Here is a 24,594-nt window from a genome sequence, read left to right as displayed (position 1 = left end):
CATACCAGGCCGTGGTCGGGGGCAACAGCTGTGACTCCACCGAGGACCAATTAGAGGCCGTGTCTCCTCAGCGCGTCCAACACCTGCTGGGGTTTATGTGTCAGCAGCCCTGCAGGAGACAGAAGGAGATGGAGGGAGGACAGGAGGACAGAGGGGGAAGGGGGCGAAGGGTGAAGTTTGCAGTTGAGTAAACTGGGAGCATGTTGGAAAATACAGGCGTACTGTAAACGGAGCAGGAAAGCCTGTAGACGGGCTTGTTGGAGGAGGAGATGGGGTAGGAGGATGAGCTCCTCCAATAGATGCTGCTGACCCCAATTTTCAAAGGCTTCTCCCTCCAGGGACCTCCCAAGTCTTCCCATTATCTTTCTCTTCGTGCTGCCGTTTAAGAGGCCCCTTATGATGGACGGTTTTTGATGGGCTCTTTTGTATGTTCTTTGACTGTGATTAACATCGGTTCTGAGCTCTGCTCTTCACACTGAAATGGATGCAACGGTTCAAACGTAACTACACTTTGCTTCAAGTTTAAAGAGCGTCCTATGCAAGTAGCTTTGGGACGGTAACCTTTGCAATAGTCCACAGGTTAGGAGGATCTTCTTAAAGTTGTATTCGGTACACTATAATTCATTGCATTACCCCGAATCCTTGACGTACAGTCATTGGTTTTCAGATAATATTAGATCTTAATTTGGTCTGAAAATTATTCAGTTTCTCTAGAATTATTATCCCCAAATATAGGCCAATCAATTCATCAAAGTCGCAGGACTTTAATGAGCGCGTTTTGAACCGCCTGCGTACCTGACTGCTCTCATTGCGTCATATTTAAAGCGGCACAGCGTGAGTAACACTGACTGCATTCATTACAAAGAAAAATGACAGGAACCACTGGGAATTGATCTTTGCAAGAAAGCCTGTTAATAAATATGAAATATTTTTATGTATTAAATTGACTAATCCTCCAACACAGAATATGGCCATTCAGATTGGCACTATACTCCATTTAACACCATAAGCAGGCACTTAAAACCACATCTGACAATCACATAACCCCGGAGATCCGGATAATGTATTGTGTACTCGCTGTGTGCGATGCATAAATTAATCATCATAACTACTTAATGACGTTAAAGGAGTCAGTTTCCCAGCAGCGGTGTGCCGCCTTTGGGCCCGCCTCCCTTTTCTAAACGCGAGGAAGGAGAACGATAAAACTCATATTTGAGTGATGTGCGAATTAGTTTGTGTCGTACTGAAACTGATTCCAGATTTTAGGGATGTGTTGAATTCTAGCCCGCGTTTCTCACAACAAATCTGCCGTATGTGATGATGATATTCATCGTTTGTCGCTTCTGTGTTATGAGGAGAATTGTGGTCACACTGCAGAATTGAGAGGCTGGTTGTCGTCTGAGGGATTAGATTCGCTGCATCTGTATCCTGGGATCTGTCAGACCAGTGTTGACATACTCAGGGGCTGATCTACTGCTCCCAGGCAAGCGTGAGCCTGCATAAATAGGTGTTTGCATTTGATGGCAAAGAATTTTTTTCCCCCCCTGCTTTCCTTTCATCCTTAAAGCCTTGTTAATTTCCGTATAGAAACTATTGCTAATCCTTCATTATCCTCCATTTTGAACACGTTACGCTTTTTAATTCAAACTTGAGGTCGATTTGTTGTCTTTTGTGGTTTTGTCGTTGTGTGTTTGCATTATACAGCGACTGTAGGAGTGACGCACCGCCTGCGTGGAAAATATAAAATGTATACATTATTATTACTGTGTCATGAGGACACTTTGTCCTCTTGTTTTTAATCAAATTCTGAATCCAGGCCAACACCGCGCCTGGCGTGCTTACTTTACAAACACCGATGCGGAGATATAGCAGACAAACACGCCTCCGGAACTAATGATGGCAGTTTGATTCAGCTCACATCACACTGCAGGTTGCACAGACGCTCAAATTACATGGTGGACAGCAGATATTTTCTGGCTCTGGTCACTGTGGGGAGGGGAGAGAGAGAGACCCTTCTAAGTCTAAGCTCCAAGGTTGAACTACGTCGTTGTCAAACTTGCCTGAGCCAAACTTGTTGGCATTCAGCCCAACTAACTTGAATGTGTTTTTATATTTTCTTAGAACCCCCCCCCCCCCCTTTGCCCCCTTTGCCCCCTTTGCCCTTTGCCATCCTCGCATAAGATTATGCTACAAGACTGGAATTTTAATGGAGGAGACTCTCTGCTCCATTACATATTGTATAAGTAAGAGCCAAGACGTTCACAGCCAGCGTAATTTCATTATAATCTATTAAAGCATTAGGCCGTCTGTGGAGGGACTTTCTCAGGGGTTCGTCTTCTGTAACACTAGCCCATCAAGCTGCACAAATCTGGTGTGTGTGTGTGTGTGTGTGTGTGTGTGTGTGTGTGTGTGTGTGTGTGTGTGTGTGGCTTCCAACAGCTGGACCTCTCTTGATTGCTTTTCTCCTCGCCATCATGTTATTATTTCACTCGAGCGGAGCGCACCTTTTTGATTTCTGCGCTCTTAATGGTTGATGAGTTTCAGTTTTTTCGCCTCATGGTTGATTCACAGGATTCGGAGTCTCACAGCTTGCAAACGCTCGCCCGTGTTTAGTGCGACCGGAGTCATCTGTAAATGCGCTCGTTTCATTCTCCGCGAGCCTCCCAGGACGGCGTTAGTCACACTTGCAGGCTCGCTTGGAATGTTTGTAGCGCTGTTCCTCTTCTCTTTCCTCCCCTTTTAACATCACCTATCACCTTGATCCTGTTTCTCTTCCCCTCTTTTTGTCTGCCTGTCACCGTTCCCCATTTTTCTCCTATCTACCCGGGTCTATAGCTCTCACCCCTGCAACCTCCATGGTTCCCTCCCATCATTTCAAGATCCTCCACCCTCCCTCTTCACCCCCCCCCCCTCCTCTCTGTCTCTCCCTCCTTTGACTGTTGTCCCCCCTCTCCCCTGTGAAAGGAAGAATGCCTAAGAGAAATGCTTTGTTAAGCACCCAGTTGTCATGGTGAACCTAGCAATGCCTGAGAAATTCCTTGTGGGTGGGGACGAGGGGTAAGGTCCCTTTTGTAAATTGAAGATGGGGGGGGGGAGGGGAGGCACATAAAGTTCTAAAGAGCGACTGTCCCCCTCTCCCTCTTTCCAATGAAGCATGTAAGACTTTCTTTGGACCTGTAATGCTCTGGGACACACTGACCTGTCCCGCCTTTCACTCTGCGAGCATTTTTACAGGACATGCAGCAAGTCAGCCGACACCTGACCGCAGATAGAAACTTTCCATGTGCAGCGTAAAGTCTCGCATGTGACAGATGCCAGAGGCCCCTTGTTTTTGAAGGCACCGGAGAGTTCAAGCTCTCGGCGATATGATATTGTCGCCTTTAAGCTCTTTGCTTTGAGACACAGATGCGCTCAAAGGGTGTCCGATTTCTTTCCGCCGCCTTGTTTCTCAGCAGCAGAACACCCTCCCGTCGGCCTCTGCGCTTGGTCGCGTTGACGTCCGGAGGACATGAGGTGGGGTGAGGGCGCGGGTGATTAGTGGGGAGGATGACATCATCTACAATGTTAGGAGGGGAAATCGTGTTTGGGATTAGGGTTGGTGCATCGCTGGGGTGAGGCCATGTGGCGCTTGCGTATATATCTCGGCGTTGTCCTGCATTGTCCTTCGCTCTCCCAGCAGACAATGGGAGTGCCCCCCCCCCCCTCCTCTCTTTGTGTCCACTTATTTCACCCCGGTGCTGCTGTCTTCACGGCAGTTTTTTACCGGGCCTGCTACTCATCCGTGAGTTATCCTATTTACTGTACAGTCTGATGCAGGCCTTCCCTTCAGCGAATCACTGACTGAGCACATGATGGTGATGACGATGCTCCAGTACAGTGATTCCCAACCAGGGGCTCTCAGACCTCGGGGGCTACATTGAATATTGTGGAGCAGCTCTAACTATTTTAAAAATATTGAAATTCTGATTTGATTAAAGAAATAGACTCATACATTGAGTCTTAGCTGCAGATAGCTAAAAGTACTGAACACGGTTATGGTAACACAGGTCGAGTAATCGATAAACAAATGATCATTTTGTGGGTGAAGTTTGATGACGTGTGTTGTTGTTGTTGTTGTTGTTAAAGGCGTACTTGAGTTCGTCTCACAGGCCCGTGGGGAAGTGTTTGGGCTCCGCTGCTCTATAGCGACATAATAAAATAACCCCAGACCTCCTCTGGAGTACAGAAATCACGACCAATGCATGCTTCTCGCACTGCGAATGTGACGGATCTTTCACAGGCCCGTTACCTTTACGCTACGCTGCACTCATTTAGTGCCGAGGCTTCACAGTGACCTGGTTTCATATGCTTCAACTCTGCCGTGCGAACTGTCAGCGTCGGGCTGTTAGACAGGAGGACGGAGGTGCGACTGGTAGAGGCGGTGAACCGTGACGTGCGGGAGTTTGAGATGTTTCATCGCCGTCTGATTTATATTAACGCCGACGAGAAGGCGTCGGGCTAACGAAACAGATGGTTTCCTCGTGAGCCGCTGCAGTGGTGTGATTGTGCTCCACTGTTCGGTGGCAGTCAATGAATGAGAGCGACTATTTATACTCTTCTCTCAGATGCAGGTGGATCCCCTTTTTTTTTGTGTTTCTAACTTTCATCACTTCTGTTGATTCGTTGTCTTTCCAAAAATAGTTTACTTATGACAGCGTTCCAACATTAAACTGTCAGGATAAGTTCAAATAATTGCCCTTGAGGTGTTTTTTTGGTGTTTTTTTAGCACTGGTTTGAAACCTGGAACATGACTTTGAGTTGTTTCCTGCTACATTTTTAAAGCTTCTTAATAAATGACAATGTCGTTACTGTGCTGCTGGTTGCTAAGTATCCAATATGACTGATAGATAGGTTTGAATAACGGCCTCATGCTTGGTCACAACTCTGCATGCTAATGTCTCTTTACTATTGCGCTGACAGCACTCTTCCTTTTGATATGCAAATGTTCAGATCGGAGGTCCTTTTCTGTGGCTCTGAAGCTGCTTCACCACAGTGGAAGAATCCGAGGAATGTCCTCTTCTTGTGGTTTTCCGATACAGCAGAAAATGTCATCAGGGGATGCTGTGGCGAGGGGGGGGGGGTGTCCGCAAATGAGTACGAATGGCCTCCGTTCGACGTAGTCAGCTTTCCTCCTTGAATGGAGGAATCGGGAATTGCGGGTCGGCTCAGACTTCCCTGGATTTGAAGTCCTTGGGTTGACATTGAGCTACAGCAGCAGTTTTTCGTTATTGACTTCACAGGCGCTGTAAAGAATTAGGTGTTGCTGTGTCGCGGTTATCATTACAGCTGATCTCTGTTCTTTTTTGCTAACTTGTAAAGCCTAATTGCTCTGCAGGAGAAGACGACACAGCCAGCCACAGCACTGTTTTTTTTTAATTTTTATTATTATCATTTCAAAAACAAGGTCAGAGACGTATGAATATTTATTTAACCGTCTTATTCTTATGTCGTGAAACACATTAACACGCACAAACATACGCATACTTGCCGTAGTGCAAGTGCACATTGTGACGCTCGGTTTAACTGGTGTGTTGATGTGACATCGCTCAGATGCAGATAACAGCAGATCTGCTGCGTGGGAGTTCCAGCATGCTGTCTTACTCGCTCCTTGTGATATTAGCAAATTCCGTTGTCCGCGAGCTGTCGGGTGTTCAGACGTGTTTAATTTGTGTTGCTGCTTTTCTCCCCCCAAAAAAATTAGACCAACAAACACAGTTCTCAACCTGGCGGAGGTGAGGAGCTTTTATCCCAAATAAACCTCAAATCCGCTCTGCTCTGCATTCATTGTGCTCTGAATTTTTCCCCCTCAAGCAGGAGTTGTTAAATAATGTTTTTGGTGATTAGAGGAGCTTTAACGTTGGCGCGGCCCTCATGGCATGTTTTACCCTCCAGGCTACTAATTTCTCAACAGCCTTGGCTTCTAAAGCTAAACAATACAGTGTTTAAACCAGAGTGGATAATAGTAGATGCTGTAGATTTTTCTGTATTTTAATGAAGCAGTGAAATAAAATAATGTTTTTGAAGTTTAGATTGTATGTCTCTATTATTTGTTGATTTATCTCCCATTTTATGCTTTTTTTAAAAGTAATTTTTTGGTGTTTTTAAACAGTTAAATCGTGGCTGAAAGGATGCAACAAAAACAAAAAGTAATAAATATGCCTCATTCCATTTAACTCGTAAGTCTGAAGTCAGCGCTGGGAATGGTGCTACAGTGTACAGTGTACATATTAATGGGGGTTTTCTTCTGCCAAGTTAAACATTGGTGGCCATTGTTAATAATACCAGTTGACACATTACGCTGGTATTGTTGCGCGTTCAAACACCATAGCAACGTGTCCACAGATAGAACTTGGACAGCTGATTTAATGAGACACGAGACGGACAGAAAGGCTAATTGTGTTTCTTTTTCTTTTTCGGGGGTTAAGAGTTGGTGGGGTTCGTCCGAATTCTGGCAGCGTCTTTTTTGGACTCATAACCTCAGTGTTTTTAAAAAAAAATCCACATGAAAAGCATGTTGGTGGTGATTGAGCCTTGGTCTTGATTTCTGGTTGTCATGTGGGCTGCTGTAGGGGGGAGGCCTGGTGGGAGTCGTTGGAGTGTTTTATGCAGAGCGTGGTGGTGGTGGTGGTGGTGGCGGTGGTGGTGGGGTGTCAGCGTCGGCCGTTGCTTGTCTAGTGGGGGGTCAGGAAGAGGAGAGAAGGGTGGGAGGGGGTTTTGGGGTAATGAGATAAAAACCCTGCCCCGCCCCTCAGCCTCCAGCCCCCAACCAGTCATCAGTGTCCTTTCAGGCAGCGGTTGAGTGTGCTTCACCTTTCAGCGCTGGTTAATTCAAGCAGGCCGCCCCCCCCCCCCCCCTCCCACCGGCCACATTTTACGGCTTCCCTTTTGATCACCGGGACTTGAGATTCCAGCTTTTAAATTAAATCGACACCAGTCAGAGTGCGCTCGGTTTTAATGAAGAATGCATCCAGGATAAGATCTGAAAGATCCGAGACTATTTTAAACACTGAGCCACAGAGCTCCAGCATCCCACTAAACTCCTGCTCCCTCGGTCTTTAACCCACATCAGCCCTCATTAGTGTCTGGTTTTTCTCTTTCATCTGTACTGGAGTGTTAATTGAACCTCAGCTGGCTGACTGGTATGAAGATGAGGATTAAACATGTTGTCCTGCTGGGTGCTTTCTGTTCCTGTATGTCCACAATCTGTCCATTCACATGAAAACGCAAAGAAGCAGAGAAAAATACTCCTTAAACATGATATATCAGTCCGTTTGTAATTGTATTTTAGTTGTATGTTATAGTTTTGTATTTCACAAACATTACATAAGCTACACCTTTCAACTTCGCGTCTGTTTGAACAGTTGTGTCTCCAGATGTTTTCTGTAGTTTTTAAACGAGTGTTTTTGGCTTCGTCTCATTTCTCTCGAGTAGATTTACAGTTCGGTTGACGGGTCCCAGCACCTGTAAGGTTTAATCTCAAACTGGTCGTAAACATGTCAAGGTGACGACCCCAACCGAGCCGCTGCTCTCTGGATACGGAGGGCAAACGCTTCGGAAGGAAATGTGATACATTAGTCAGAGTCTCAGACACAAACCTGCAGAAGTGCGTCGGTAATTAATGTGTGGTATTCTCAGGCTGATCAGAGAGCAGAGTATTTAATGGTAATTCAATTAAAGTGTGTCCTGTTGTCGGCCCCACAGGGACTGAGCTCTCAGCTCACAACTCTGTGGTTTATTTGGTGTGTGTGTGTGTGTGTGTGTGTGTGTGTGTGTGTGTGTGTGTGTGTGTGTGTGTGTGTGTGTGTGTGTGTGTGTGTGTGTGTGTGTGTGTGTGTGTGTGTGTGTGTTGTCTCTCTGTGGCCTTGGTGGTGTTTGTAGTGACTGTTGTAGCTCGTTAACAGTGGTTGTGTCTGTTAATTACTGCAGAGACGGCTGTTCCTCCAGTTCTAAAAAGCATTTTTCACAATAAGGTATTTTAAGACTTCTAAATTTGATTTCAACATTTTAAAGATTGTGTGCAAACAACTAAAATAAAGCAAATATTTGTTTTGCATTCACTTTCAATACATATCTTATTGTCTGCAATTGTCATTGCGATACTAATTGCCTTGTGTTATGTCTTTATGTTTTTATTATATGTACTCTGTCAACTGGCAGCAGCTTCCTTCCTGCTCCAATTTAGTTTAGTTCTCGTTCCCACGTCAGCCATTTCCTTTTGATTTCCTCCCCATTTATGTATTCATACATCATAAATATATTAGACCAGAGACTGTGAAAGTCTGACACAGCAGACCCCCCCCCCCTCATATTTACATATGAATGCAATGAAAACTGCGTCTCTCAACTCCCAACTCCACTCTTGCATCTAAAATTTCTAATCAGTCTGTAAACAATGACCGGACCAACGGAAGTGAACGTTTTTGGCCCGAAAATAGCAAAACGGGAAGAATGCTGGGCTTTGAAGCCAATTTCACATCGTGGCTTGAAAGCTGTATCCAGTTCTCTCCACACAGCCGCGCTGGATAGCCTTCGTCCAGATACCCGCTTTACTGGAAGCCCAGCCATATTGAGGAGGGGGTCTATCTGCAGACTACATGACACACCCACTGGACTGCGTGACACGCTCCTTGCGATGACCTCCAGGACCAATGTAGCTATTTTTAACCCAAAACGACGAGCTTTTCCTAAACCAACCGGTCGTTTTTTTGTTCCTAAACCAAACCAAACTGGGCCGTGTCTTGGAGTAGGCATGTCCCGTATTACTGTGCACCTGCAGAGAGACCTACTCTGAGATATTAGTCCCTGTGCTCCCAGAGGCGTATCGTTGTCAGACTGATAGTCGATGGGTTTCAAGATTGCTGCACAGACTGAAGTTTTTAAGTTCCTTAAGTTCCTTTCGCCTCAAACAGCATCTTTACCTCACGTCTGGCAGACACAGGGTTAATTACTGCCTCTGATTGGCTCCGAGCTGCTCTTGAAGTTCACTCCTACTCGTCACTGTGAGTAGCTGCTAGTAGCGTCTAGTAGTTTGAGGCCGGATCTGATCCGTCCTGAAAGAAACAACAAACAAGCAAACAGGAAGTAACACTCTGCATGCTCATTTCTGAATCATAAACTCATTAAAGGCTCTCGAGTCTGCAGAGCGGCTCGCCGTTTGGAGCTATAAAAGGCTGTGAACTGCAAAGACATCCACAGGCCTTATCCCTCCAACGTGATTTTTAATTTATGATCTCCCTATTGATCTTGGAAATGTGACCCCGGCTTTGCGCTCTTTGATGTAGTGAGCGCTCGGTGCGTGCTGCACATACTGTAGCGTACTGACGCTGAGCAACTAAGACAGGCTCCGCTCGACATCATTACCTTCTCACCCGGAGGGTCCCCCCCCCCCCCCCCCCACCTCATCATGACACACTTCGGCAGAGAAGCACACAGTTGCCTCTGAGGGAGTACCGGCCGCTCCGGATCACAGAATTAACGGGTTTTTGTTTGATTGTGGCGTTCTTTACGTGGAACCGTTGGACATGTGATGAATGGCTGCTTGAGAGAGCTGCTTGAGTGCGATTTTTTTTTTTTTTTTTTTTTTTTTTTTTTTTTTATCGTCCCTCCACTGTCATGATGATAAATGGTGTTTTTATAGTGTCTCTAATGTGTTTCCCCTCCCCACAATAACTAGAAGGTGCTTCCATTGGCTCAGTGTTTAACCTGCACATCAGGAGGCGGAGCAGTCCGGGGTTTGTTGAGGTCTTGTGTTTGTGGGTAGCTGCCCTGTTGAAGTACCTCTGAGCAAGACACTCATACGCCTATTTATAATTAGTGCGTTGCTTGTTTACATCACGACTCTTAAACTGGGTGTCATGGATTTTATGTTCTGCGGTTTTCCGACCACGATTCTTGGTTTTAGTTGATGAAGAGCACTTTACTGCTCCGGTGAGTTGGTCTGTCTGTGAGGCTGGCAGAAGAAACCTGCACTGAGGCCGCGTTCAGCTCTCTGCAGACTTATCTTTAGAGGAGGTGCATTAACCTTCGGTCCTCTGAAGGTGAAGCCGCTTCCTCGGGTTGCTCCGTCCTGGATCGGGACACAGTTTATGGTTCCACACACACAGTCGTGGTTTTTCAGCTCAGACTTACAGAAATTGTAGCTTTGCCTCTTTCCCGTCCTCTTGTCTCTTTCTGTCTTTTAGTTTTCTCCTCTATGCACAGACAAAACATCCCAATATAATCTGAAAACGGAGAGAGAAGAGCGTGAATAAACTGGTGAACCGTCACAGGCGCAGCTCTGAGGGAGAGGGTCAGGGTTTCTGTCGGGATGTTGCGGGTGATGTCTCTGTCCTCAGTAATTTGGTCACGCAGTCCTGCCCATCTTCACCCACAATGACTTTGTTGACATTTTCTGGGATTCAACTGTGAGATTTGATGGTAACTTTGTGGTCTAATTAGGCCAGTCTCCTCGATTAGTTCTCTCTGTCTCTGTCTCTCTCAGCAGTTTATTATCACCAGTCACTGAGACCCATAGCTTTTAAACAGAAATCAATACGCCCTGGTTTTACTGTCTTCAGAGCAATCACTTCATCCTAAAGGCTCTCTGCGTTTGCATAACATTGTGTCAGTGGAGTATTTGTCCTTCATGATTCTTCTTTGTGGAAGAAACTTGGGTTTCATTAATATTTCAGCGATAAAATAGCTGTGCACCTCCCCTCCTCAACCGCCTGGCTGATGATTTATGTTCTCTGTGTGTGTGTGTGTGTGTGTGTGTGTGTGTGTGTGTGTGTTCCTCAACCGACAGTCAAACATGGCCTTTGTGTGTTGTTTACATGTCTCGGTTTGTTTTCGGAGGTGTCTCGTAGGATTTCTTGGCTCTGCATCTGCCTGATTTCGTATGAGGAAAATGAACCTTCAGAGTACGCTGTCTATATGCTAAAATATTTGAGCTTCAAAGGTGAAATCGGACGACCCCACTGCCTCGAAAACATCCTTGATATGTGTATTTGATGGATCTTCTACCTGATATAAAAGCACAAAACTTACAAAAATCAGTGACCTTTTGAGGTTTTTGAATGAGTGATCCCAGTCTTTAAATAAAAGAGGTTCAGTCATTTAATGATGACTGAACCTCCACTGCTTCAATGTACACTCTCTTCTGTATTGACGTATGGATCACCGCCACCACCCACACACACACCCACCCACACACACACCCACTCACACACTCACACCCATACAATACCATACACAGTCTTGGCAGTCCTGCAGCTACACTGTGTGTTTAATCTTTTCCCTGGCGCCACTTCCTAGCTGAGAGCATTCCTGGCACCCAGAGGCCCAAGAGAGGGTCGAGCTCTGGGCTGAGAGTAGTGTCACACTTCAGAACTGGCACCTTGTCTCGTCACCAACTAAGCACCCCCCCCCCCCCCCCCCCCCCCCTCCTTTTTGGGCCAAAAGGCTCCGCTTACCCTCCGTTCCTGAGCGAAGGATCCTTCCGTGGAGAATGACCTCTTTGAAGGATGGTCTGGTTCCTTTCAGAGGAGATTCTCCTCGCGCTCAGTTTCCCAGCGCTGCGTCTACGTCTGGCGCTGTGCCCGAGCTCCAGACCAAGAATGCGCGTTGGCAGAGGACATAATTAAGGCGATGTCTGTCCTTATACTTGGCCTAACCTTTAAGAGCCCCTGTTCTCTGAGAGCTGTGTGTTTTCTGGCTACTGTTGCCGCTGAGTATCGGTTCTAATATGAGCTGAATGGATGAAGAGAACGCTTTCAGGGGGAGAGAGATTAGATTGTTGTTGGTTTGTTTCTTCAGGTTAGAAAGGCTTCCAGTGTTTCACGTTGTGGACGTGTAATAACTGTCCTGTGTTACTGTACAGCGTTCAGTATTATATTTGTCTCCCGTGAGGCTCGACAGTGGAAACACTCCTCTGTCTGAAGCCTGGAAACACAATAATGAGACTGTTTACACAGACAGAAGCTGCATGTTGAACTCACCTTGATTTCAGTGTGTGGCTGATTAAGACTCTTTATTTCAGGTCATTAAGGTCGCTGTTTGAATCTGATACCAGAGTACTACAATACACAAAGTTTATGTTGTAATTAGAGCCAACGTGATTAGTCAATTAAATGATCAGTCGATGGACAGAAAATATCAATACCTGATCGATTGTTTGAAACAAAAACTTCAGCTTCTCAAATGTTATAATTTGCTTTTGTTGTAGTCTTTTATCATATTCAACTGAATAACTTTGGTTATGTTTTTGACTGTTATTTGGACAAACCTGAGCTCTGGCCAATTGAAATGGGCTTTTTTTCACTATTTTTTTTTTTAGACATTCTTTAGACCAAATTGACTTGAAAAAATAACAAGCACATTGATCCATAGTTAAAGGAATCGTTGGTTGATACCCTGAATACAATTACTAAGAAATATTTAGAATTTAGTGTTCTTCAAACACACGTTAAGTTGTAAATAAAGCTTGAGTTGTTTCTCTCTTTTTGAAGAAGTGGAGCCTGAACTATCAACTGCTCTGCCTTTGTCGTGGCTCCTCGTTACGTTCTCCTCTCTTATATGCAAATCTTTTCTCGTGTACACAGGTGTGTGTGTCTGTTTGTGTGTGTGTGTGTGTGTGTGTGTGTGTGTGTGTGTGTGTGTGTGTGTGTGTGTTGACAGTAAAGTGTGACCCAGCTCGTCTCTGTGCTTTGATTCATCCCCACTTCCTCTGCTAAGGCCCTGTATTATTACTGTGCTGGAAGCGCTTGACTGAAAGCAGGAGGATTAAAGCCGTGTCAAACATGCTTCTGTCTCTTTTCCTCAATGACCCCCCCCCCCCCCCCCACACACACACACACACACACACACACACACACACACACACACACACACACACACACCTCTCTTCCCTTTCCTCTCCCCTCCCTTGGCGCTCAGCGTTTAAACCCGCCCAGTGCCAAAACAGGGATCTGGTAACTTTGGGCCGTGCTGTTTGTTTGTGAGAGTCCCGCTCGCAGGTTCTGCTCTCTGGCCGGCGTCCAGACGCCCCAAAACAAAGTGTCCCATTGATCATCTTAGAGGGAGGGGCTTGTTTTTGTGACGCTTTTTGATTTCATTAAGCCTTAAGCTTTGCTCTTGAGGCTACACAGAAAACTGCAGGCCAGCGGTGACGAGGACAAAATGATATCTGTCTCTCTGTGACCTTAGAGTGAAGCTAACTTCTGAGAAAAGACAAAATCCTCCACTTACAAATACAAAATCCTAAATTAATATGCAATAAAACACACTACTTCTCAGTTCATTATACTACTACAGCCTGGTCCGGTATGACCAGTATGGAGGATCATGTTAATAAGATATTTCTGTGTAACAGATTCAGTTCATTGACTTCTTTCTGACTTCTATTACTGTTACTCTAATACAAGCACTTCAAATGGAATTGATACACTTTCCTTCCCCACTGCCATAGATGTTTTCGTAGTATGTATAGCAGCACCAAAAGGGACAAGAAGTATAATTTGAATTCACGGTTTTGTTGTTGTTTTGAGGTATGATAAGCGAAAGAAAGAAAGAAAAGAAATGAGCCCTGTGTTGGGCTATATTAGGATTTCTCCCCAGACAATAAAAGCTCCATCGACAGATACAAACACTATGAGAGAATGAAGTTCGGGATGACTTTAGAGAGGCCCACCGTCAACTGTTTGTCATGTGACTACGGCAGAGAGCTCGGCGCATCCCGATGGCTCACTGATCCAGGTCAAGTGGTCCATTCGTTGCGGCCGTTCTCCGTCCGCTGACTCGGATCCATGCGCTTTGTGCTCGTTAGCGACATACAGAACTTCCCTTTGTGCTCTTTGCGATCGGGAGGTTTAGCATCGAGTCTGTTTTCATTATAATTTTACTCCTCGGTGAGCAGGCCTCTGACCGCCGCTGTCAGTAACTTTTCTTTCTATTGTAAATGTGGTTACAGTAGGAAAAACAAGCAAGAAAATAAGCTCAACAAAGTCGATGTAAATGGGGACACATCGGCTTAAGGCAACATAATGAAACGGAATAATTTACTTCTTAATTACCAACAGCGACATCTAGATTACGAGGCTGACTCGGTTGATAAAGGCCCAACACGGGAATTAATGTGTTGTACAGTCAAGAGCTACTGTATAATAGCAGACAAAACACGACATGTCTTCAGCCAAAGCCAAAGGACCGAATGTATAGAAGATAAAAAAAAAAACATCAACAGGATCGAAAACAACGAGATAAAAGACGAGATTTACTGAGCTGAAGAAGAAGAAAAAAATTGCTGTAACCGTTGAATTTGAGACTCGAGGCTTTCGGTACGGCATGTATAATCAAGTAGCATCTCCGCTTCCGGACAAAGCGAAGAGGAAGGGAGTTGTGAATACAGGCGTGAAATTGCTGATTAGAAACTTGGAATGTATTGAAAGAAAACAGAGACATAGTCTTGGCATACGTGTTATCTGTTCTGGCACATGAGACGAAAAACAATTGTCTAAGCCAGGAATATGAGCAAAGACAGTGTTGATAATTATTAACGTGTCAATTTATGCACAATTTTGGGGGGCTGCTAAGTCCATCGTCACAGTTTGAACTGAACCCAGTGATGCAGGAGCAGCTGTTGCATAAATCCTCCACCATGCCCGTACCTGCGTCAATCCTGCATTTACTGTTGGAGCAGCTGCTACGGGTGTTGGTGCTGCGATCGCTGGTGGTGTTTTTTTTTTTGTTTTTTTTGCCAGGCTCAAGATCATTAACTCATCTTTTAATACGCTCTCAAATGAAAGCATCCTGCCATTTAAAGGGCGGGTCTAGTGGTATTCTATGTTTCTTATTATCAACAAATCCCCAAGACCAAAAAGGCCAAAACCTAGAATGTATTCAACCCACGAACAAGTATTGTCTGTGTATTCCAAAGCCTGAAACATCGTATTTCAATCATGATGATTAAGTTGATTAAGTTGAGAGACAGACGAACATATTGTTGGTTTTATTGTTTCCATGGGAATGATGAAGACCATGTGATATGGCTGAAAGTCTCACTTTAGTCAGTCGTTTCGCTCCTCATCAGAACTTTTCTTAACTTTATTGCCCCTGAGGGGGAAATTTGTCTTGCTGCTTATGGAGATACATAAAACATAATAAAAATGCATAAAACATATTGATTAAAATATGTAAAAAAACAAAACATAAATCAGCAAAATACATCAAGTGACGGCATAAAAACCTGGAGTACATCTTCATCCAACCCAAACATCAACGTGTCACCGTCGTACTCGGCACCTTTATATAAAGGACTATTTTGAGCCAGAACTGATCCAAAATATGGATTAAAATGTCCCACTAGTCTGACGTTTGCTTTTCCTCTGGTCTTTTTCAGATGGTGTCCACTCAGTCTCAGCCCAGTGTCTCCTCCAAGTCACCATCATCACCGATGAAATGCTGTCCAACAGCATCACGTTGAGGCTGGCCAACACCTCCCAGGAGCACTTCCTCTCCCTGCTGCTAGCCCAGTTCCTGGACGGCGTGGCGCGCGTCCTGTCCGCCGCGCCGGAAGACGTCGTCATCTTCAACATCCAAGACGACACGGACGTCAGCGCTCGCATCCTCAACGTCAGCCTGTCTGTGGCCGTGCCCGTGTTGGGGGAGGGACACCAGCGGCCCGGAGGGCTCGGCCACGCAGGGGACGGACCTGGGCGGGCGGCTGAAGGTGGAGGCGGAGGAGAGTTTTTCGGCTCGGAGGAACTGCAGGAGAGGCTGTACTTGAACCGCAGCCTCCTCGCCAAGATCTCCTCGCAGGAAGTTCTCCCCTTTGACGACAACATCTGCCTCCGGGAGCCGTGCGAGAACTACATGAAGTGTGTGTCCGTGCTGAAGTTCGACAGCCTGGCGCCGTTCGTGGCGTCGGACACCATCCTGTTCAGACCCATCCACCCCATCGCCGGGCTGCGCTGCCGCTGTCCCACCGGCTTCACGGGAGACTACTGCGAGACGGAGATCGACCTCTGCTACTCGAAGCCCTGCGGAGGTCACGGCGTGTGTCGCAGCCGAGAGGGAGGCTACACCTGCGAGTGCCTTGAGGACTACACAGGTGAGAGCCCTCACTTAACACCAAGTAATTACTGATGGAGCAGTGCTGTGTGGTTTTTTTTTTTTCAATCACTCTCATCCTTTTGGCTTCATTAACCACTTGACCTTCCTTAGTTTCTGTTGCTATGAACAGTCATAATAACAGTGATTGATTTAGCAGTTCTTTGGTCCCTGATTTCACACAGAGGTCGACAAAAGCAGGTTTTTCATTTCTCCAAATGACAACTGTAACTAGCAGATGTTACCAGCTGGCTGGATAGTTAACCCTAACCCTTGTTAAGTTAGTTTGTCTCCAGCCGACTCATAGAAAGCTATTAAATACTCTATTGATGGATACGTGATATATTGCTAAAAGAAACTAAAGTTTACACGTTCCTTGTTTTGTGGGGAAATCCAAAGCCTCGTCCGGTCAGAGCCCACAGTTTCTGGGCTACGATTGAACAATCAGTGTGTTTGAGGCCGGGGGGGGGATACGCTATCTGTCCTTCGTGAGTTCCCACTGAATAATTCTCCTGTCTTCAAACCGCCACTAGAAGGGTGAAAGGGCACAATTTCTGCCGAGCTGTGTCCACACGGAGCCTTCAAAATGTTAATTTCTGCTCCTTCACAAAGGTCCCACGGGGACATTAAAGTCTACATCTGTCCCATTCACTCCCCTCTCCGGCTCTTTATTCAACCTGCAGACTGTCCTGAGCGCTGACGACCGTCGCTCTGCAGACAAAGGCTGAGTGATGAGTTATTGATCCGGTCGTCAGCGGAAGTAAACAGTTGCTATGCATTTCTGTGAATTCAAAATGTAGATTGCCTTTAATTGGAGCTGAACGCCTCATCTATTTAGTCAGTTTGTTTATTCTTGATCTGGTTTATTTACCAGGTCAAGTAGAAGGGGTTTAAAAAAAAATCCTTGTATTCTGAAAGATGAAAACCTTGTTTTATGCTATTTATGCGGCCGTTGAATAACCTGTAATACCTACATAGTTATTCACGCCTACACTGAAAACTTCAATCCGAGCTGTAGGAGTGGACTGTGTTTCAAAGAACGGGGAACAACGATGATGTAACAAACCTCTGTTCACTCTCTGATGTCTGTCTGGTGACTGTGAAGAACTCAGTATTAATTATAGAAGGCTACAGATGGAGAGTGTCCCCCTGGCTGTAAAATGCCCTGTGGTAACAAATACCTGAGATAATATATATATATATATATATATATATATATATATATATCACAAAGCACACGAGATGTCGAGACGGAGTGAACAGGAGCTTCCGTTTGCAGCGATAATGAAGAATTCATTTATCACTGTTGGCAGCAGAATTTTGAACTTGTTATTCAGTCTCTGGAAATGATTCATGTCCTCAAAGGGTTAAAGACTGTCTGCTCACATGCTTTATGGTTAAAGGGGGAAATGTTGAAAATGAGTTTGAAGCAAATTAAAATATGCTGATTTATACAGTATGCATATTCGGGTAGTTGCCCCATCTTTTTGTCGAGAGGTTAAGTGGGTCAAACCCTGACTTTTTAATGTGCTTTAGAGTTTCATCTCGTCTTTGAAGCACAGTACTACTTGGTTTATTAAGTAACGTAAAGTACTTTTACTCAAGCCCTGTGCTTAAGTGCTGTTTTGAGGTACTTGTACTTTGGTACTTTTATACTTCTGCTATTCAAAGGTAAATATTGTCATTTTTAACATTTATTTGACAGCTTGAGTCAATAGTTACTTTCCAGATTCATATTGTTGATTATGGAAACAGTTATCATTGTGATTGTTAATACAATATGTAATCAATCATTACATTCAGATGTATTATTATAGATTATCATACCCAGCAGTATATAACCTGGTTTAAATGAAGTGTTCTTTACACATTTTAATGCCGGATTATAATCAAGTTTTATCATTTTTCTGAAATAATGTTTACTTTCACTGAACTGAGTATTTCGACATGTATTGGCACTTTTACTTGAGTAAAAGATCTGAGTGCTTCATTCACCACAGATTATTGAAAATGTAAATAAAGTGCTATGAATTAGGGCATATAGTTGTGAATATCACATCCGTTCTCTTATAGTGGTTTTGACTACTTGAATCATTTTGGGGCAGAATGTTGACGTTTGTGTGCAGATGTTCAGCAGCTGTGCCTTCATCTTATCTAAAAGCAGAAGTCGGGGCGGATGAACAATCACTTTTACTTTCTCTTGTCGTAAAATCTGATTCCCGCATTCCTTGATAAACCATTACTAAAACTAAAGCTCACATTTTGTGTGAAAAGAAATCCCTCCTGTTAAAATAATGATCTACAGCAGAAAGTGCCGATACATATTCCCGCCGTTGCCTTTGTGCTCTCTGTAATGGAATTGCTTCCATTATTCCCCGTCAAACATTAAAAGGTTTTTTCGCCTATTTATGCCGCTGTTTATGAAGCCTGAAACAAGTGTCGGGCGTTTCAGTGTGTGGGCTCAGTCACTCAGAGTCCAGGTTGAGTGACACTTACATATTCTTATGCACAGCTGTGGGTGTTGGAGCTGAACTGTAGGTGCTTTTAACGTGAGTCGGCAGAGACGGAGAACGAACGTGTGAGTGGGTGAAGTGGGCATATTTTCATCCTGCAGCAGGGGATCACAATCGGCCGCGTTAATCTCCATTAGTCGAGGGTTTAGACCCAGGCGCCGTTAGAGCCAGTGTTGCAGGACTTGTCGAGTTACGTGAGAGTGAACGCGGTTATGTAGCCGATGATTTAAGATCGGTTTGAAGTTAGAATCCCGCCGTCAGACCGTCTGATCGCACAAGGTCGCGCAGACGTCGGGTTTCTATTTGATGTATTTTCCTCTGTGATCTACAACTCCCACTGTTCTGCCTCAGTGAGCGTTGAGTTCGCCAGTCTCCACGCCGTGCTGGGGCCTGGGAGGTGTGTGTGTGTGTGTGTGTGTGTGTGTGTGTGTGTGTGTGTGTGTGTGAGAGTGCTAAATTGCTCACTCTGTGTGATTCGGTTGGATAGCTAAGTGCGGAAAAGCTGTGATTATGCTTGTAAGAGAGTTGGATGGACAATCTGAAGAATGTTTATGTGTTAATGGCGCATGGACGTGTGTGTGTGTGTGTGTGTGTGTGTGTGTGTGTGTGTGTGTGTGTGTGTGTGTGTGTGTGTGTGTGTGTCTGCGTGTAACTGTTGGACCGTAGGCGTTGCCAGATGGTGGTAGGGGAAAAAAAAAAAATATATATATATATATATATATATATATATATATATATATATATATATATATATATATATATTTATAGTTATAACAGCCATCATATTTGTTGTTTTTCAAAAGGACAGAGTGAATGATTTGGCTCGGCTGAGTCATTCTGGAGATGCTGAACCACAAGATGTTCACCTCCTTTACTTCTCATGTTGTTCTTACTGTAAAAACACACAACATGAGCACTTCTTCTTCTTCTCCTCTTTTTTTTTTGCCATTTCTATGAAAATGAGTGAATCGCGGCATCCTGCATGTGTTTGTGACGATCATTCATCAGCGAGCTGCTGCTGACCTGTGATGAGAAAGTCCCTTTTTTTTTTTTTTTCTGGTAATTCATTGAATTATCAAGAATCCATTTGTGGTGTTTTAAATGTGCGGGCGGATTTTTTATTTTTTTTTCCACATCACCTCACCGATATTTAAATGATCAAAAGCCAAACACCGAAAGCCGCTGTAATAGATGTTGCCTCTGAGAGACGACATGAACAGACACACATTGTCAGACACATGCAGGAGCAGCCAGCGCCAGTAACTTACCAAATTTAAAATCTGTATACCTCGCTGCGTGAAACTCAATGGTGACATGGCACTGAACTAACGACGGCATGAATTGAACTGACTGTGGATCGGTCACAATGGGTGCGACGCTGTTCAGACCATAAAAGTGTTAAATGTATCAAAAAGGTGAATCGGTTCATCGGTGCAGCAGAATTATTCTTAATTCTAAGCGTTTGAGTGCGTTCGCTCCTCGGGCTCTAGACGACCTGCGACGCGTGGAAAGAAGATGTGATCATAGCAGTTATAGCTGGAGGTCATGCGTCTATTCTGCTATTGATCACCTTATCTCATTCATGGTCGCTCTTTCAGTGTGGTCGCGCTGACCTCTCGCTCATCAAATGAATGCTCTGTGTTTGAACAAACGGAGGCTGTGCTGCAGGGAGGGTGGATCTCGCTCTCAGCTTCCCTGAGCTCCTTGTTGTTGTCGTCGTCGTCTGGAGGGATCCACCCGCTGGATGATGCTCACCTGTAACCTAGCAGCTCAGACACACCTGCTGGTCTCTAAACAAAACACAGTTTGCACACATGAGCGGCGCACAGTGACACTACGTCTGGTCAAGTCTGATTATTTCAGGCCTTTAGATGCTTTCTGTTCTCAGATAAATGAGAGCTGCTGCTTTTTAAGCGTGGATTCCTCCAGCAATGGCTTGAATTACAGGATGTTGTTCATTTAACAAATCACACACGTATCAGTGTCCACTTAGTTTGTTCTGTGTGTGTGTGTGTGTGTGTGTGTGTGTGTGTGTGTGTGTGTGTGTGTGTGTGTGTGTGTGTGTGTGTGTGTGTGTGTGTGTGTGAAGATCTCCTGGGATCAATGTATGATTCACTGAAAGAGCAATGCAATGCTACAAACCCATTTAGCAGATCAATTATCATCTGCTGTTTTTCATTGTGTGTTTTGAGGAAAAACAAGACTAATGTGTAGGCAGGAGGTGTTGATTTCTAAATTCATATTCCGTGGTATAATTAGCTTTAATGCATGCTGATTTTTGAATATGTCTTCCATCCGGCCGCACCTTGCCTTTCGGTTTGATTACAATCGTGCCTTTTCATATACAGTGCGTGTAACGTCAGACGGTATATGTTCAATCGAGTATCAAATTTATAAAACAAAACAAACGACACATTTGAAGAGCAATGTGCTGAAGTGTCTCTTCCTCCCTAAATAAAAACAGGACCTCTGTGTGATTTGCTGCCTTAGTGATTCATGCTGGCAGCAAACACAGTGTGGGCACTGGGATGGATTTATAGAGCAGAGGAGACATGTTTTGAATTATTGATCAGGATATTCTGTAGAAGTGTCACTGTGAGCCCATTACCTCGCCCCGCTGCGCTGCTCACCTGGCAACATAGCGCTGCTGCGGTGGAGACGTCCCGCCGGGATGAACTGGAACGCTCAACAGCGTTTTGTCGGCATATCAGCGAGGCGGCTCTGTATACATTTGCCCCCAAAATGTGCCGTTAAATATGTATTTTCTACAGTAAAGCGCGACTTAAAGAAACACAAGTAGTTTATTGCCTACAGCGAGTTTCTGAATTAATAAAAAGGCAGACATCTCCGTCACAGGAAGGCGTTCTGTTCCAGCCGGCTGGCCAACAGAAGCCGTTTGTCATCAGCGAGAGGTAGATTGTCATGAGCTGACAGCGTAGTGCTGCTGTTACGCTCCGTTTTATTGCTCTCGGAAAAGACACCCTGACATGTTACAAGGTTTAATAATACCACTTCAGAGGAGGCTGAACTCTAAAGGTCTCAATGATGGCTTCAGGTTCTTCAGTACTCCTTATGTAGCATAAATAAAAATACCTTCTGGACATAAAGTCAAAGGAACCCCCGTTAATGTAACCTTCATATATCATATCTGAAGGTTTAAGCCACAGATGGAAAGAGGTGTTTGAAAGATGGGAACCTGGAGATTAATTTAAGATGCAGCTCGGTGTGTCTCAGTCATCCATTAAGATAAATTGTGAACAATATGATGGATATGTTAACTCCCCAGCTCTGTTTATGTCTCATGAGTTGTTGGCTTGATACCATTTATTACACAGATGCTCTACTGACGAGGAATAATGGAATTACTATTTAAGATACCTTATAACTTGCGTTGCCTTGTTGTGAACTGCAGCTGAAAGTTGAATCGCTGTCTTCTGCTTGAAGTGTCTTTTTGTCTCCGCGGTCCAAAAATGATCTCTTTGAATCAAAAAGATGTTCGGCTTCATTATCAGCAACTTCTGAGTCTCTTGACTTCACTTTGACTGAATCGACCGTAACTCAACAACAGCGGTGAAACAAAGAAACTCGCTTTCGCCGCGCTGTGAATAGAGTGATTAATCGTCAGAGAGTAAATAAAAGGCCTGTGTCTCAGTGGTGTTGGATGAAGATGTGGGCTGTGTGTGTGTGTGTGTGTTTGTGTGTGTGTGTGTGTGTATATGTGTCAGTGTTACAGTAGTATTCTACTCTGCTGACTGAGTGGCTTTGACACAAATTCCAGCGCACACATGGGAGCGTACGGTCTCCGACCGTCTCATTCTGCAGCTCAGCTCAATGTCATCTATTTTTTCCCGGTTAATTGTTTTGTCTATAAAGCGTCAGATCGACAGAAAGCTTCTCAGTTTTGTCTTTTGTAAAAGTAAACTGAATATCTGACATTTTTCTGAGACATTTTTAAATTGATTTATCCAGAAAATAAGTAATCAATATCAATCAGTTATGTAAATAATCGTTAATAATCGCATTTCAGAAGGGCTTGACAAGTCTTTATAATGAAAAGCATCAAAGTAGATGTATTTTTATTTAATTTTTCTGATATTTTCTGTACATTGCAGTGCAGATAGGAGGAACACACAACTACTTATTTCTGATTGTCGTTGCAATTTGAAAACAAACTCATCAAATGTCCGTAAGGAGTCTGCAGAAACTGCAATAATTGCACTTGATGGCTTGAAGGTCTGAATGCATAAAAGCTTCCAACTCACTGCTCTGAGACACCAAGTCGTCTCCCTGAATGTCAATGCAGCACAAACTGCAATCATATTCCCAAAGGGAGGAGGGGGGGGGGGGAGTCATGCTGGGTGTGAGACAGAGGGGAGAATCTGCAGACGTGGTTTTGAAGAGAAAACTAACTGCTCATATTTCCGACTCTTCTTGAGTCCATTTTCCTCTGAGTTAACGATGTCATATTGTGCTTTTCATCCGCTCCTGTATGTGTGGAACTGCAGAGCTGATCATGTTCAGGTGGGGATGAAGCTACACCTCTGTAACGGCACACATAGGACCGCTGCAGTGGCAGAGAGCAAACGTGTGGCAGTGTGGCGTCCCTGAGGTGGAAGTCACAGGAATGACTGAGTAGATGCCGCTTGTCCCAAACAATATTAATCCTCATTTCTCTCCTCCTTCCTCCTTCCTCCTTCCTCCTTCCCGCCTCTCTGTGTCCAGGAGAGCGCTGCCAGCTGTCGTCCCGCTCGGGCCGCTGCGCTCCGGGAGTCTGCAAGAACGGCGGCTCCTGCGTCAACTTGCTGGTCGGCGGGTTTAAATGCGAGTGTCCGCCGGGCGGCTACGAGAAGCCCTACTGTGAGATGACCACGCGCAACTTCCCCCCGCACTCCTTCCTGACCTTCAAGGGCCTCCGCCAGCGCTTTCACTTCACCCTCTCTCTCACGTAAGCGCCTCCGCCTCCCTGCTGCAAGCTGCAGCTCACCTGAATCACCTGCGCCGCTCCATCAGCCTTTTAGTAATCTGTGATTCACTCTTCATCCACCCCCACATCCTACCTCTGCAAGCTCTCCAGCTATTCCCTCCCCTGTAGTGTCGTGTTTCCTTTTTTGCAGTTTTATATAATCTCGCCTCTTACAAGTTGTTCGACAACAGAGGACACCCTGCATCCTTTAACCCTAAACATTGGGAAAACCCCACTAAAAAACAGAACTGAAAAGTGCAGAAATTGTTGTTTAATACCTATTTAAAGTAATTTTGGGAAATTGATTGATTTCTTTCTTTCTTACATAGAGTTAGATGAGAAGATTGATACCACTCTCTGATGTCTGTGCGCTATGTAGCCGGAGCCAGCAGCCGATTTAGCATAAAACTAATAACCCCCATAAAAAAATCCTGAATAAACTAATCATGTTAATTATGGTTATGGGGCGGGGGGAATAGATAGAGACCGAGATGAACACTCACAGACTGAAGAGAAATCTCAGTTCAGACTATTTCCAGGACTTTTCTCTGAAGGATCTACGACGTGAGATGTGCAAACAGCGACGTCATCGCTAACGCTGGCGCTCTCTCTGGGAGCTGGAGGTGCTATCTCATGCCGCAATTAGCATTTAGTGAAAAGAGCAAAGATCTGAGCCGACGGTTCCTTCTTTTTCCGACACTGCACAAAAAGAGAAACGCCTCATGAAAATTTGATCACATTAGTTTTTAAAAGTAGGCAGTTTTACTTTTCGTCTGTTTTTAACCTTATGGCAGCGCATCTTAACATAACCAGAGACATCACTGTGACGCCATTTTCCCTTCGCTTCTAATCTGTGCGGTCGATCGTTTGATGGCGGTGTGCGGAGAGGGAGGAGCTTCAGAGATGAGCAGACGAGCCATGAACTCTGAACACATGGGAACACAGCGGGGGCCCCTCCGGTCTGCATGAGTTCTCCACGTGATGAAATGAAATCAA

The 24,594-nt window shown here is 44.8% G+C and overlaps 1 protein-coding gene across 4 annotated transcripts in view; it reads left to right on the top strand.

Annotated features, from left to right (window-relative positions):
- Positions 1-24,594, top strand: part of celsr2 (cadherin, EGF LAG seven-pass G-type receptor 2) — a 53,416-nt gene that overhangs the window by 5,099 nt on the left and 23,723 nt on the right. For all 4 annotated transcript variants that reach the window (XM_068711985.1, XM_068711987.1, XM_068711986.1 and 1 more), the window contains exons 2-3: positions 15,413-16,123; positions 23,358-23,580. In XM_068711985.1, coding sequence (XP_068568086.1) covers positions 15,413-16,123; positions 23,358-23,580 — 934 coding nt within the window. The remainder of the gene's footprint in view (positions 1-15,412; positions 16,124-23,357; positions 23,581-24,594) is intronic.

The sequence above is a fragment of the Cebidichthys violaceus genome, unplaced genomic scaffold (assembly GCF_023349555.1).
Source record: "Cebidichthys violaceus isolate CVI_PGR_0920_01 unplaced genomic scaffold, fCebVio1.0.p SCAF_17, whole genome shotgun sequence".
Classification (NCBI taxonomy): domain Eukaryota; kingdom Metazoa; phylum Chordata; class Actinopteri; order Perciformes; family Stichaeidae; genus Cebidichthys; species Cebidichthys violaceus.
The sequence above is the reverse complement of the archived record's forward strand: the minus strand, read 5'-3'. Positions and strand labels throughout refer to the sequence as shown.